This window comes from Sciurus carolinensis, chromosome 1, assembly GCF_902686445.1.
Source record: "Sciurus carolinensis chromosome 1, mSciCar1.2, whole genome shotgun sequence".
NCBI classification, from domain to species: Eukaryota; Metazoa; Chordata; class Mammalia; order Rodentia; family Sciuridae; genus Sciurus; species Sciurus carolinensis.
The window spans coordinates 34,844,386-34,858,473 of NC_062213.1; the positions used below are offsets into that span (position 1 = coordinate 34,844,386).

The following is a 14,088-nucleotide window of genomic DNA, read 5'->3' on the forward strand; positions in this document are numbered from 1 at the left end:
GGCAGGAGGATCACAAGTTCAAAACTAGCCTCAGCAACTTAGGGAGGTCCTAAAGCAACTTGGCAAGACTCTGTCTCTAAATAAAATATTTTTAAAAAGGGTTAAGTAGGGATGTGGCTCAGTGGTTAGGCACCACTGGGTTCAATCCCTGGTACCCAAAAGAGAGGGGGATGGGGGGGGGGAAGAGAGAGAGAGAGAGAGAGAGAGAGAGAGAGAGAGAGATTTTGATTCTTTAACACATGAAAAATAATTTTAAAATCTAAACGTAAAAGACCACCCACCCCATTCTCATGGATCACCTTAAAAAGTGATCTCTTGGGTTTTTCTCTCAGAAAATGTGATTACTGTGTAATGAAATGTTAATGCTATAGTCTATTCTTAAAGTCACTTGGTACAGTGATGAAGCTGTGGCTTAATAGAGTTGCTAAATTTTCTCCTAGGTCATTCTTCTTACATATTTTTTATGTTCATCAAGTGAGCTGGGGCTGATCTGGAGCTTTTTTGATTTTGTTTTTACAAACACAGGACAATCTCAGCTAAGACTCATCACCAGGCAGTTAACTTCAACATCTTCGAGGGCATGGTTTGCCATGGGGTGCCCCTGGTGACCATTTCAAGGGGCAAAGTGGTGTATGAAGCTGGAGTGCTCAACGTCACGGCAGGAGAAGGGAAGTTCATTCCACGCAAACCGTTTGCTGAATATGTTTACCAACGAATCCAGCAGCGAGACCAGGTGAGTCATGCAAAGTGGGCCAGGGTCTGCCACCTGCTCTGGGGTGCTGGTGTTTGTGGTGATGGTGGTGGTGACGCATCACACTGGTCTAGCATAGTCCCGGGCTGTCAGGGTTTACATGAGAGATTACAGACGAAGGCCAGTTTTCAAAGAATTGTTGGATGGATGCATTTTCCTTAGCAGACTGGTGTGTCGATTCGGGGCTTCCTGATACGAGGTCGGGGTTTTTTTTCCAGGCAAGCTCAGGACCTTTTGGGCAATTTAATCAGGCTCTTCCAAGAAACAGACATCCAGATGGATAAAGGTTCAGGGGTTTTATACTGGAAACACCTGGGAAAGAAGAATGGGCAGGAACTGGACCAACTTAAAGTGTTCCAGAATGCAACTCAGGTCTGACCCAGTAAGGAAAGAAGAAAAGAAGGCGAGAGGAAGCACCCTAGACCACCAACCTAGTCTAGAAGGGGTCGAGAGGGGCCCTTGGCAGTCCTTGAGTCTAGTCTCCTGCCCCACTGTTAACGTGGCACCCAGTCATTGGCTGGAAGCTGCCGTAGTAGGTGTGACCTCAGAGCAGAGCAGCGGCCCCTTGAGAAATTGCTGTTCCTTTAAAGATTTGCAAGTTACGCTCTCATGACCACCAGAGCAATGGTGGAGTAGGTAGGTAGACATAAAAATGAATTCCATCCTCCCTTCCCATTTCCTAGCTATGTGGTCAAGAGCAAGTTTCTTTATCCTTGGGCTCAGATTCCTTATCTGGAAAATCAAAATAACATTTCCTCCCTAAAAATTGTGAGACTCAGATAAGATGTTTTTAAATATAAGTCACATACATTTAAGGCATACAGTAGGAGGTCAATAAATGCTAGTTCTGTCTCTTAATCTATAACAAAGGCCCAAAGTTTATAATAACTCTGCATTATAAGAGATACTTGCTTTTTTAAATTTATCTTGGCTTTTCAAACGTTTCATTAAGTTTATACAGAGTTTTTAAAGTTATTAAGTTTTGCTATACTAAATACAGTAATGTATTTGAAAATTTCAAATAAAAAAAATCCATTTCTGGTTTTGGGGGTAGGGGACAACTCTGTGCCCTTAATCTCATATGTCATAGGCCAACTCTAAATGGCTAGGACCTGAGAATTTTCTGATTTTCCCTGAGATGCTTCACTCATGTTCCTTGCCTGGCCATATAGACTTTGTGACCAGTGGATTTATTCTAAAGCTAATTTCTCTTCTTTCCATTTTTCAAATGTAGATTTTCTTTTCCAAAGTTCTCCATTTTTTTTTATTCATTTCACTTAGATCTTTTAGTCTCTTTGATTTCTCCTCTAATGTCTTGTACAATATTTTTTAAAAATTGTGGATTCTCAGAATGCATTACACAAGATTCCTGCATTTTAAAAAACACTTCCTAAGGTAAAGCAGTGCTTTAGAATGCTTTGAATTCACAGGAATACCACAATCTTTATATGCTGTATTTTGGTCAAAACAGAAAGTTTAAGATTATAGTTCATTTTCCTGTGGGGTTAATTTATAAATGTTGACAGTGACAGGTGACAGGTAGGTGGTAACTGTAAGAATCTCAGGTGTTCTTGAACATTTGTGTGGTAAATAACAGCAGTACTAACACTTAATGGCTGCTTATTGGATTCAAGACATTCTTCTAAGGACTTTGTCACTGTGAAAGCCCTGTGAAGGAAAGAGATATTATTTCCCTCATTTTAAAGATTAGAAAACTGAAACTTCAAGAAAATTAAGAAACTCATTCATGTCACACAGCAAGTATTTGACAGGGCAGGACATAAACCCCAGTTATTTGACTCCAAAAATTGCATAGCTAAGCAATCAATTATATTGTAAAATATAAAGATTGAGTTCAGTGAAGTACTGAGAGATAAATTGCTCAGTATTGAATTTGCAAAAGAGCCTTTCAAAAAAGAATTCAATCTGAGTTGTAGCCATGGATGACAGCTAGTTTATTCATGAGTCTATAGCAGTAACTTGGTGGAATGGTGGATAGGAATGGTGGATTCTGGAAATCATAAGAAGGTAGAATCAATAGAATCAAGTGATAGATAATACACTTGAAATGGTTCTGAGGCAGGGCTGCTCCTAGTGGTCAGTTCTAGTTGGTCACCAGCAGGGACACTAGACAAACAGGAACTCCCTGATTGACTATATTTAAATGGTCAACTTGAGACAAATGACTGGTTTCATCAGTTCTTCTTTTCAAATTGCTTTCTGTTTGGTTGGTAGAATTAATGTCAACTTCATATTTTATGTATTAACTATCAATTTTATGAATTTTAGTTTCTTATTATTTTCTTCTGATATCAACCTTTTAGGTATTAAGGACATTGTTATTTTTAAAATAGCACTAAATGATAATTATCATTATTATCACGTATTGTTCTGAGAACTTATTATCTATCAAGAACTGCATTAGGTGATTTATAGTCATTATTTTACTTAATCTGGTCATCCACATGATGAATATTATTATTCTCATTTTACAGAACAGAAAACTGAGTCTCAGTAAAATTAAATAACTTCCCCTGGTTTAAGAAGTAAGTAAACTTTAGAGCCAGGATTTGTGATATTTTCACACTACCGTAGGATCACTGTAGAGATAAGAAAAGAGGAAGAAGTAATCATGAACCCCAAACCATGAAGGAATGCATGATTTAAAAAGATGTTGGGGAAAAATGCCAAAATCAGTAAAGTGAACTGAAGTTGGGGAATTACGTGAAGGTATTTCAGATCCCCTCCCAGTTTAGTGAAGATGATAATAGAGTAAAAATATTACACTAAATTTAAGAAAATGATTTGTCAAAAACTATAGATTTTAAATTCACATGAGGTTATCAGGACTCTGTTTTTCATTTTAAACACTCAGATTTCTTGAACTGGGGGTGTAGCTCAGAGGTAGAGTTTTTGCTTAGCATGCACAAAGCCCTGGTTTCAATCCCCATAAATAAATAAAATTAAAATACTCACATTTCTTTGTGAGTGAAGGATAAGAATTTGAAGGCAAGCAGGAATGGCCCATAAGATTTCTCCTGCTTACCTGTTACCATCCCCCGGCAAAATAATCGCTTCCCATTCTGGACTCCCAATGTACAGACTCTAGGCCCCATCCACACGGCCAGCTCTAGAACTCAGCTGGTCTCCTGGCTGGGGAGCTAGTTCCTTCAACACAGTATCTTGTCCTTTCCATGTTGATACTTGGTACAGCATAGGCATTTGACAAATTAATAAACTAAACACAAGAGGAACAAAGGCAATAGCTTCAGAAGGTCATAGAAGGAACTTTAAATATACTAACCCAGATATTGCCCCGTGTGCCATTCCAAAGAATGGGGTTATCTGTAAACTTGATTTTTGTCCACGATTGTAATTTCTTAACAAAACTTACCATCATTCCACCTAACTACTTTCACTGTTATTGAATGTCATGAGGCATTTCAAAGGAAAGCAAAGATATTTCTATTCAATTCAACAACTTTGGGGAATTGTTATTTATTTTAAAACTTAGCTAATCCATAAGGGAAGAATTTTAAATCAGAAGATGAGACATCAAACTTTATTTTATAAATATAACACAATAAAACATTTCAATATTATATAAAAAGTCACTTAAGGAACAGTATTATAGGGAAGAAAAAGAAAAGAGAAAAGAATAAGTAACAACTTAGATATTCCAAGATATTTCTTGAAAGAACAAAATTATGTACTGTTGATTCTTTACCAAAAAGCATATAGCTCTTTAAAATTCAAATGGATTATATTGCTGAAATCTTTGTGTTTAGAGTATTATAATTTTCATCAAATTTTGAAAAGATGAACCTTCTTTAAGTTATCCATTAAGTCATCTTTTTTCTCCTTTTCAGTAATAAGCAACTTTGTCCTTTTCTGGAAGATACAGGTCACACTGCATTTTACAGAGAAACAAGAGTAGCGTCTCAGAGTAATATATGGTTTCAGAATACTGCTGCCAAAGCTTTTAAACTGGGCTGTATCTTTGCAATGATAAGTGTAATTTGCCTTCTAGATAAGATGAAATTGAGTGGATGGCTGAGTTGGTCCTTGAAATGGGTATTTTCCATTTCTGAAGTAACAGTTTGTCAATGTCTTCCTCAAGGTAGTTGCTCAGAAGAAGTAATTTAAGATATGTCATCAACTGCCATATAGACCGAATTTCCTCAGATTGATTGGTAATAATAATAAAAGGCAATACATATGCTGAATCTGGCTCATTTTGGCTCACAAAAGACACTTGAATTCATCTCTGCCCAAGCCCTCATTCAGGGATGTCACTTTGGTAGATTGAAATCAGACATGGTGGGAGTATTTACACCACAGAAATAGGCAAGTGCTATAACTTAGGATTTTAAGGATGGTGAGAAAGGGAAGAATAGAGTTGGTTGCTAATATTTACCAGTACACTACTGGATTATAGGACACTTTCTAAATACATGTTGAGCATCTCTGATCTAAAAATATAAAAACAAATGCTTCAAAATATACAACTTTTGAGCACTGACAAATGCATTGAAGGATCTCAGATTTTCAGACAAGGAGTACTCAACCAGTAAAGTTTATGCAAACATTCCAAAGTAAATCAAAACAAAACAAACAACAACAGCAACAAAAAACAAAGAACACCAAAACTCCAAATTCTGAAACACTTCTGGTCCCAAGCATTTTGGATATGGGGCACTCAACCTGTAACTCTCTTTTCATGCTTTATCTAATCATTCAACATTCATTCTGTAAATATTTGTTGATCACCAGTTAGGTGTCAGCTATAGGTTAATTCTCAAAACTACCTGGGAATAGTGGTGGTTCTAGCTTATAAAGATTAAGCATTTGAGGCTTATGGAGGTCACTTGGCTATATTGGAACTCAGACTCAGGTCTGTCTACCTCAAAACCAGTCCCTTCAATCTCTAGCACTGCAGCTCATTAATCATGAAATATAATCCCTATCAAATGAATAGCCACCCACCTCAATGTAGGGTCCCCCAGTCTCTTCACTGCACAAACGGCTTATTTACCCTTCCGCTGGAAAACTTACCAGAGGAACCAGCCCAGAAGGGAGAGGGCCGGGCTTTGTTGCATTGTTCTTGAGAAAGAGCTCACAGGGTATTTTAAGTGGATGGTAAAACTTTAGCAAAATGCACACATTTTTATTGTTGTAGATCACCTCTATGGAACTAGGGGTTCCTCATGGTCTAGCGGTGCACAGAGCCCTAGATGGCTAAATTCGCTGTATTCCACTGTTCTCTAAATTCGCCAGGCCACACCTAGATTTCATTCTCAGGGACTCAGTGTTCATTTGAGCTGTTTGATGTTGAGCCAGTGTCTGCTATTTGGTATTTGGAACTTCTTTTGTCTTTATGTATATTTTTGTATCTTTATCTCAGTGGGCAGCATCACATCAGTAACTCCCTTGGGGCCTGTGAATTCTTTATTGGTCTTTCTGTTTTCAGAAAATGTAGCATCCCAGAACTCCATTCTTGGCAGACAATATAGTTAAAATCATTATCCATTCACAGCTTCCTCTTCCCCTGATCAGCTAACCAAAAAGCATTTCTCCAATTATGCAAATATAATGATGATTGCAATTAATGTTTATTCACAGTACTGCATGTGATATAATTCTCATGTTTGTCTTTCTATTAACTTGTCACAGTGACAATTGTCATTAAATCCTATAAACTCAGATTGAACACTCCTGCTAAAGTGATCTACCAGCATCCTGTCCAGTGAGGTGCCATCTGTGCTCTGTATTACCCAAGACAGCCTCTCCCAGGGTTGTACCTTTAAGCCATTTTATTTGATTGTGAGACCATCAAGATGGAAACCATTGCTGCCATTGATCTCCTAATCTTGACCGGCACATACTGGGAAAAAAATCATGCAACCCAGATTAGTTTCAAATGTGTATTTTCAGGACATTTTAGTATCTTCAGGTGCTCCTTGAGAAAGTTGCCAAGTAATCGTAAATTACGTTACCTTCCAGTGATTCTGTTGCCCATCAATATATAAAATGTTCTGAGGAGTCCGACAGTCAAGCAGTCTCCCTCCATTAACAAACGTTCATCCAGCACCAGGCACCGTCTGAGGACTAGTGATACTGGCATCAATCAGAAAGCAGCCCCAATACCACAGGCTTTATCTTCTATCTGTTCCAGCTCTAGTTCCTTGTGCTTAACCAAAACCTAGTTCTGCTTGACACACTTTTACACCTCTTTGCTATAGTCAGTTGGTCACTTGGAAGGGGAATCTGAACAATGGAGAGATCAAGGCTGTAGATAAATTTGGGAATCATAGCACATGGACTTAAAATCACAAGTCTGGAGCCATCAAGGAGGATTACTAAATAGGACAAAAGGGGGCTTAAGATAGTGTTCTGGGTCCACCAACCTTCAGAGATTGAGGAGAAAAGAAATCAGCAAAGGAGCCTGAGATAGCTGCCCAGAGAGACAGAAAGATCAGGAAAACATGGATTCTCAGAAGGCAAGAGAAGAAATCTGCTTACTTTTTGCAACCCATACCTCTCAGATTCTTCATTCTGATCTCTCTTGAGTATTTTATGCTGCATAGAAGTCCTCTAAGAATGAACTGTGCTTTCAGCTGAAGCAATGGGACTGCAGACGACATGACCACTATACTCATCTGAGATACCAGGGAAGGAAACCCATTTTATTTTTGACCCAACCACTAGCATTGAACACTGGTTCCGTCATAGACCAGGGTCCATATCAAACTGGGCATTCACACATCTGATAGAGATTTGCCATTATCACTGTCGCTTTCCTGAGTAGTGGGTTAGGTCTACCTAGAAAACAAATGTGCAACTGAACTTCTGAACAATGGGAGTGACAGTTTAAGATTCTGCAGAGTGATGCCACCACTTTTCCATTTTGTCACAGTGAATATCTATTGAGGTTCTAAAATATAGAGAGAGTGCAATGCCAGGGGCAAGAGACAGCGCAGAGATGAATGAGATGCAAGTCTAGTCAGTACAGGGCTCATGCAGCCCACCTCTCAGGAGAAGAAAAGAGTAAAAGGTTGAAATTGCTTGGAGCATGAGACTGGAACCTAAATTGCCTTTTTTAATAGATAAAAAATATCTATTAAAATGAAAGATTGCGAAGTATGAGACAGCAAAAGACTGCTAAGAGACTGGTTTGTTTCTCAGGTGGCAGCATGGGTAGGCACGGTCAGTGATCATTCTGGAGGTAAAGCAGACTGTGCCCACCTGGAACCTCAGAGACAGATGAACAGTGAAACTGCAGATAAGATCAATCAGGTCACAGACATATGATGATCAGTGTGACCTGGGGACCAGCCAGCTACATGCTGCTTGATGGTGTTACCAGGGCAGTGACTGAGCAGCCAGAAAGCAGTTATTAGAAAACCAAGTGACCTGAGACCTCTCCACAGAAGGCTGCTGGTCAGCCAGACAGAAAAGCCTAGAAAGCAGATACTCAGTGAAGCACAACAAAGGAGTATGAGGGAAACTGAGTCAGCCCAGGCCAGGACTCCTCATGCACAGAAGAAAGCAAGCTTAACTGGGAAGCACCTACACTTCCTCAAAAGACCCTTCCATCCGTACTTATTGGGTACATATTATGGAGAAACAGCAATACATTGGTCCCCTGACAACTGGGGGAGACAGACAGGTTAACAAATCATTACAGAAAACAGTAGTATGCAAGACAGTGGGTGTGATGGAGAGGGCTAAAGCTTACTAGTCTGATGACTGCCTGCCTGAGGAATAAAAGCAAAGTCAGAGATACTTAGGTAAAAAGATAGTGGGCGTCCCAGCCTACGCCAAGCCTTGGCCCCAACATGAAGATTCTAGGAAGGATTCCAATTTGCCTGGTTTGGGACATGCACTATCCTGGGACTTGCAGATAAGATCAGGGGAAGCAATCCTCTAAGGGACTGATCAACTTGTAGAGCAGGCCTGTCCCTAAATGCGGACAGACCCACACTTGATGACTCCACCCGAACCAATGGTGTTGCAGTCCGTTCCCAGTGAGCCCAAGACAGACAAAAAGTTAGTAGCTGAAAACTAAGTAAGAGAGGTTCAGGAGCCGCTGTGAGAAGAGGGAGATGGAGCAGGAGTTGAGGAGCAACACACAGCACAGAGTAGGTGGTGCAGCTATCTGCACACTTATGTCAATTTCCCCAGGGGCGCTCCGTGCAGAAAGGCTGATGACTGAACTGAAATATACCATGGGTATATCTGAATGTGAAGACCAAGAGCAACAGAGGAAGGCAAGATCCTCTGGATGGTGGTCAAGAGAGGGTTGAAGGCAGGTGGAGAGAAATCTTGGTTTGCTGGCATGGTCCTGGATCATGCTTGTTAATTATGTTAGATATCCTTTCCACTCTCAGTCCTACTAGTTGATAAATTATATGATCACCCTCGGTCAAAGTGCTATACCAGGAAGTTTAGCTTGGGAAGTAAAGGCAGGAGGGGAAGAAGCATGGGCAAAGATCTGAGAGGAAGAGGGTGAAGGAAGTGGGGGGTTAGGTAAGTGTAAGGTTTCAGGTGTGCATTGACTCCCAATGACCACAGTGTCCAGGGCTTTGTGACAGAAATGGGAAGATTGCACTTCATTTCCAGGCACCTCAAGATGCCGACAGGACTGGGGTGAAGCAAACAGTTGCGTGGATAATGAGTCACAGTGGAGGTCCAGCCAAACATTGGGGCAGACACAGAAGGGGGACAGAGGCTTGTCCGGGTGCTCACGTGTGCTGCAAGTCCAGGGCTGTGGGAGCTGTCCCCACCTTACTCTTTGTTATATTCTCTGTGTTGGCAAAATAGGTGAGACTGTGTGGGTTCAGTAATTATCTGTTGAACGAAGGAAATGCTGAGTCTCTGGAAGATCTTAAGTATCTGAGAGATGGGTTTTATTTACCAAATTTTGTGGATGAGGATGTCAACTCAGAGGCACTAAATAACTTGTGAATTCCTTACAACTAGCAAAGAGAGAATTCAAACTTAGATCTGTCTTATTCCACAGTTCACATTGTCATTCACTACAGTATATTTATTAGTTTACATGATCAAAATGAGACCCACAATAATTTGTTATTTGTGTGTGTGCATTATTTTTAAGTGTTTTGTGTCAGTCACTGAGACAAAATATATGAGAAAAACAACTTGATCAGAGGGAAGATCTGTTTTGGCTCACAGTTTCAGAGATCTAAGCTCATGCTCAGCTCTCCATTGTTTCTGGGAAGTTTCTGTGGTGAGGCAGAACTTCATGGTGGAAGGACGTGGTGGAGCAAAAGTTGCTCACCTTATGGCAGCTAGGAAGCAGAGAGATAGTAGTCGGGTGGGGGAGGGACCAGGGACATGATGTAATCCCAAAAGCATGCCATCAAAGACCACTACCTTAGAGTAGGTCCCACCTCCTACAGTTTCCACCACCTCCCAACAGTACATTCAAATTCAGAGTCTACCAACAGGTTAATCTACTGAGAAGGTCAAAGCCCTCATGGTTCTATGACTTTCCAAAAACCTCATCTCTGAACATTGCTGCTTTGGGGACCAAGCCATCAATAGAATGTGACCCTTTGGGGGACATTGGAGATCCAAACCATAACGGGCTTATTCTCTGTTGGTCTTCATTCCAAATGTTTCCCTTCTATTTAATCCTGTCAACATTTAATCCTCACAACAGCCCTATAATGTAGGTGCTGCTTTTAGCCCCAGTTTACAGCTAAGGGAACTGGAGCAGAGTGTTAAGTGACTGCCCAGGCAATCTGGTTCCAGAGCCCATGTCATTAATCACTGGCGTTTGCTGCCTCTTGACTTGTCAGAGAAGTTGTGTGCATGTTTACAAATAGCATGATTTAGTTATTTCTCATGAATTCCTTTGCTTATAAAGTCCAGATTTTGAAACTGTTCAAGCACTAAATTAACTCCAGCTGAACCCAACTGTGAGTTCTGCTGTGTCATTGGCCACCAAAGAGGTGAGATTCTGCAGAAAACCTGTTATACACAGAGGCAGTCAGGAAAATAAAACACAAGCAAATTGCTGTAATCTGGAGCAAAATGCTCAGTCCTAAGAGAGGGACAACAAAACCCTCTAGGAACACAGATGGCTAGGACTGAAACTAGAAGAAAAGGTAGAATGTCAGATGGTGAAGGGACTCAGATGAGGTGAAGATGTGGCAGAAGCCCATATGGCACATTCCCTGGGCCTTTGTCTGACACAGATTAACACTGACAAAGAAAGAACAATCCCAAGACCCAAGGTTGCTAGGAAATCCTGTGAGAGGGCAAGAGGCTGCTAGATGATATGTTCACAAGGTTCTGTTTTGCTCTCACAAGTCACAAAGGAAGCTGTCTGTAGCTTTAAAGTCAATAAACCACAAGAGAGAAATGAAATATATTCTCTTTCAGACTTGCACACCTGTGCCGGTGGAGCGTGCACCCTATAAGGGAGAGGTCAGCATGTTGAAATCCAGAGACTCTACAGCAGGGACCAGGATGCAGGATCACTCCTGATTTGGTGCTGTAAGTGAGGGAGAGTGGGCAAAGAAAGTATACTTGCATGACAATCAGCGTATAAACATCAGCATGTGAAATTAACCTCTCTCCCTTCCCAGGCATTTAAAGAGTCCAAGGTCAAAGACTTAAAAGGGATGTAAAACTCAAGGACGGTTGAGCTAAGGAAAGACTGATAAAAGACCTGTTGGTGTAGAACAGTTAGATGAGTCTTCCGGATTGAAGAAGGCCTTGGGATAAGATCAAGGAACATTCCATGGAGCCCTGGAAAATCTACCACAAGTAAGAAGCAGTGGGTCGGGAGCATGACGAGGGCCCTGTTACTGCACTACTTACAGCAAGGAGTGTCATTTCATGGTCAAAATTTATAAGCCAATTAGAACTTTATATGAAACAATGAATCTTTGTATTGTAAATGCCATTGTGTTCTAGAATTTAGAATGCATGAAAAATGAATGTTGCTTTCATGAATGTAATTCTCAGGAAAAAAATATTTGATAGTATGTGATGCACTTTTTCCTCATGCTTAATTTTTGGAATAATATAGATATGATCATTTGTGTAAAGATGTTCCATCAGTTTCCCCTTGGCCTTTTTGACACAGATGTTTCTTTGTGTCTTGGAGCTGCTGTGATCACCATCCTTGTCAATTTTTTTCTTTGTTTTCTAGTCCTGTTCTGCCATATCCCTACTTAACGACAGTCGCCTTGCTACGATTTTAGTATCTCTCTATCGACTTCATAAAATCTACATATTTTTCCAGTTTTCTAATTTTACTAAGCTCTGAAACTTTTAAAAATTTATTTCATGACATGTTTTCAGATGTTTCAATTTGTAACAATCTGCATGAGACTTTAACCTAGGGTTGACCTGATGGACAGGGCTAGAGGTTTGTACTAATCAGCAGCTCTACTTGACAAAGGTCTGGTCTTATCTGTGCTCAGGCATTGCACAGAGTCACATTTTGACAGCTTGTGCTTCCCTACAAACCCCCCCTGACTGCAGGGATTGGGATAATGAATTCTTGAATAACCAAGCCCTTTGACCCACATGCTGCGCCTGTTTTCCGTCTTAAACGTTTTCTAGCCCCAAGTTCCAGTGTTTTTGTTGTTTCCAGATCACTGGAATTATTCTTCCAATTCAGGGAGATTATATTAAAAATTCAGAGGAAGATCAGCAAGGGAAGAAAATGCTACTGAAAGCTATTGCATGCTATGAACCACATTTGCAGGAGCAGGCTTGGTGTTTACTTTGATTAGAGCATTTCTTGGGGTTAGCTTGAATTCTGCCTTTCTTTGTGAGAGAGAATGCTACACGGAGTGGCTTTCATTCCCTTCAAAGGTAAAATCAGAGGAAAGAATGCTGCCTTCCCCTCAGCACACGTCGTCAGCCCGTAGAGAGGCAGGCCTTATTTCAATTCCCTAAGATCCTTTAGGGAAAATAATCGCTCTAGGCCTCTTTGATTTTCTTTCAACTGTAATTGCTGTCTTCCTCACTATGCCATTATTGCTGCCTAAGATTGAGGATATAAATGAATATTATTGTGATGGAAAGTCTGTGTGAAAATTCATTAATGTTCCTTTAAAATTTTTGCTTGCACTAGATTTCTTTCTTTGAATTTAGAAAAATCACTTTCTTGTTTAACAGTTTTGTTTTTTAGTGGCTACATTTGTTTTAAAATTGCACTGTGATTTTACATTTTATTGTAACTAATAAACATTGAGATCTTCATTTGATACCCTGTTATGTGAATTATGTGTCTCCTTCTAACTAGTGGGACAGGGACCGTGGGGTGGTTTTGACTTGAGACTGTGATTTCCGGTGTGCCATCTGCTTTAGCCTAACAATCAGACCCTTGACAGAGTGTATGTAATCAAATCAGGTGCTCAACCTGAAGGTAAATCCAAGGCAATTATCCAATCACAGTGATGAGTTGAGGATTGGAAGGATTAAATGGAATCAGCAAGTCTGAGAGATGCTGTGTTTACACCTTCCTCCCTGCACTTCCGGTCTGTACTGTGACCCCTCTGTGTCTGCTTCTCCTGAGTAACTAGGTCAAGAGGGATGTTTAAAACATGGAGTAAAGTCAGGATAATTAGGCAGTTCTTGTGGGCTCCCCTAACATACACACTTAGATCAGGGGTGGGTATTTGCACACTTAACAAAGGGTAGTAGAAAATTCACTGTATCCACCTGCCATTTGTTTTAAGCAATAGGAAAAAAATGGTTGAGGAGCTACCCCTGAAGAGGAATCTTTAGGTTCAAACTACAGATCTTTTATCCTCAGGTTAAAAGATACCTTAAAATATTGGTTATTTTTCTTCTCCACGTTGACTGACAATGGAAGTTCCACAATAGAATCACTGAATCTTCTGAAAGGAAATAATTAAATTGCTTTCTTAGTCAGCAGGAAGTTCTTACTCAGCCTTTAGCATTCAGATGAAATGCCACCCTCTCTGGGAGGCTTTCCAAGATCCAATGACTGGGTCCTGTGCCTGATTTATGCTTCTCCATGGCGGTGCCCAGCGTGGGCGCCATCGTGGTACCTCACCTCATCTACCTACAGCGGGCGCTGTGTGTCGGTGAGTTCCACAGTTGTGGCCTCAACCAACTGTAGATCAAAAATATGTCTTAAAAAATCACACCTGTACTGAAAACATACAGACTTTTTCTTGTCCTTATTTGCTAAACAATACAATATACATAGTGTTTACATTATATTGAATATTGCAAGTAATATAGAGATGATTTAAACCATAAGGGAGAGTCTACTTAAGTTGTGTGCACATACTCAGCCATTTTATATAGGAAACTTGAGCATT

The 14,088-nt window shown here is 40.3% G+C and overlaps 1 protein-coding gene across 1 annotated transcript in view; it reads left to right on the forward strand.

Annotated features, from left to right (window-relative positions):
* Positions 1-13,002, forward strand: part of Dpys (dihydropyrimidinase) — a 76,355-nt gene extending 63,353 nt beyond the window's left edge. Inside the window, exons 8-10 of the mRNA XM_047565579.1 lie at positions 526-733; positions 11,162-11,275; positions 11,368-13,002. Of these exons, the coding sequence (XP_047421535.1) occupies positions 526-733; positions 11,162-11,266 (313 nt within the window). The 3' untranslated portion in view covers positions 11,267-11,275; positions 11,368-13,002. The remainder of the gene's footprint in view (positions 1-525; positions 734-11,161; positions 11,276-11,367) is intronic.
* The last annotated feature ends 1,086 nt before the right edge of the window (positions 13,003-14,088 follow it).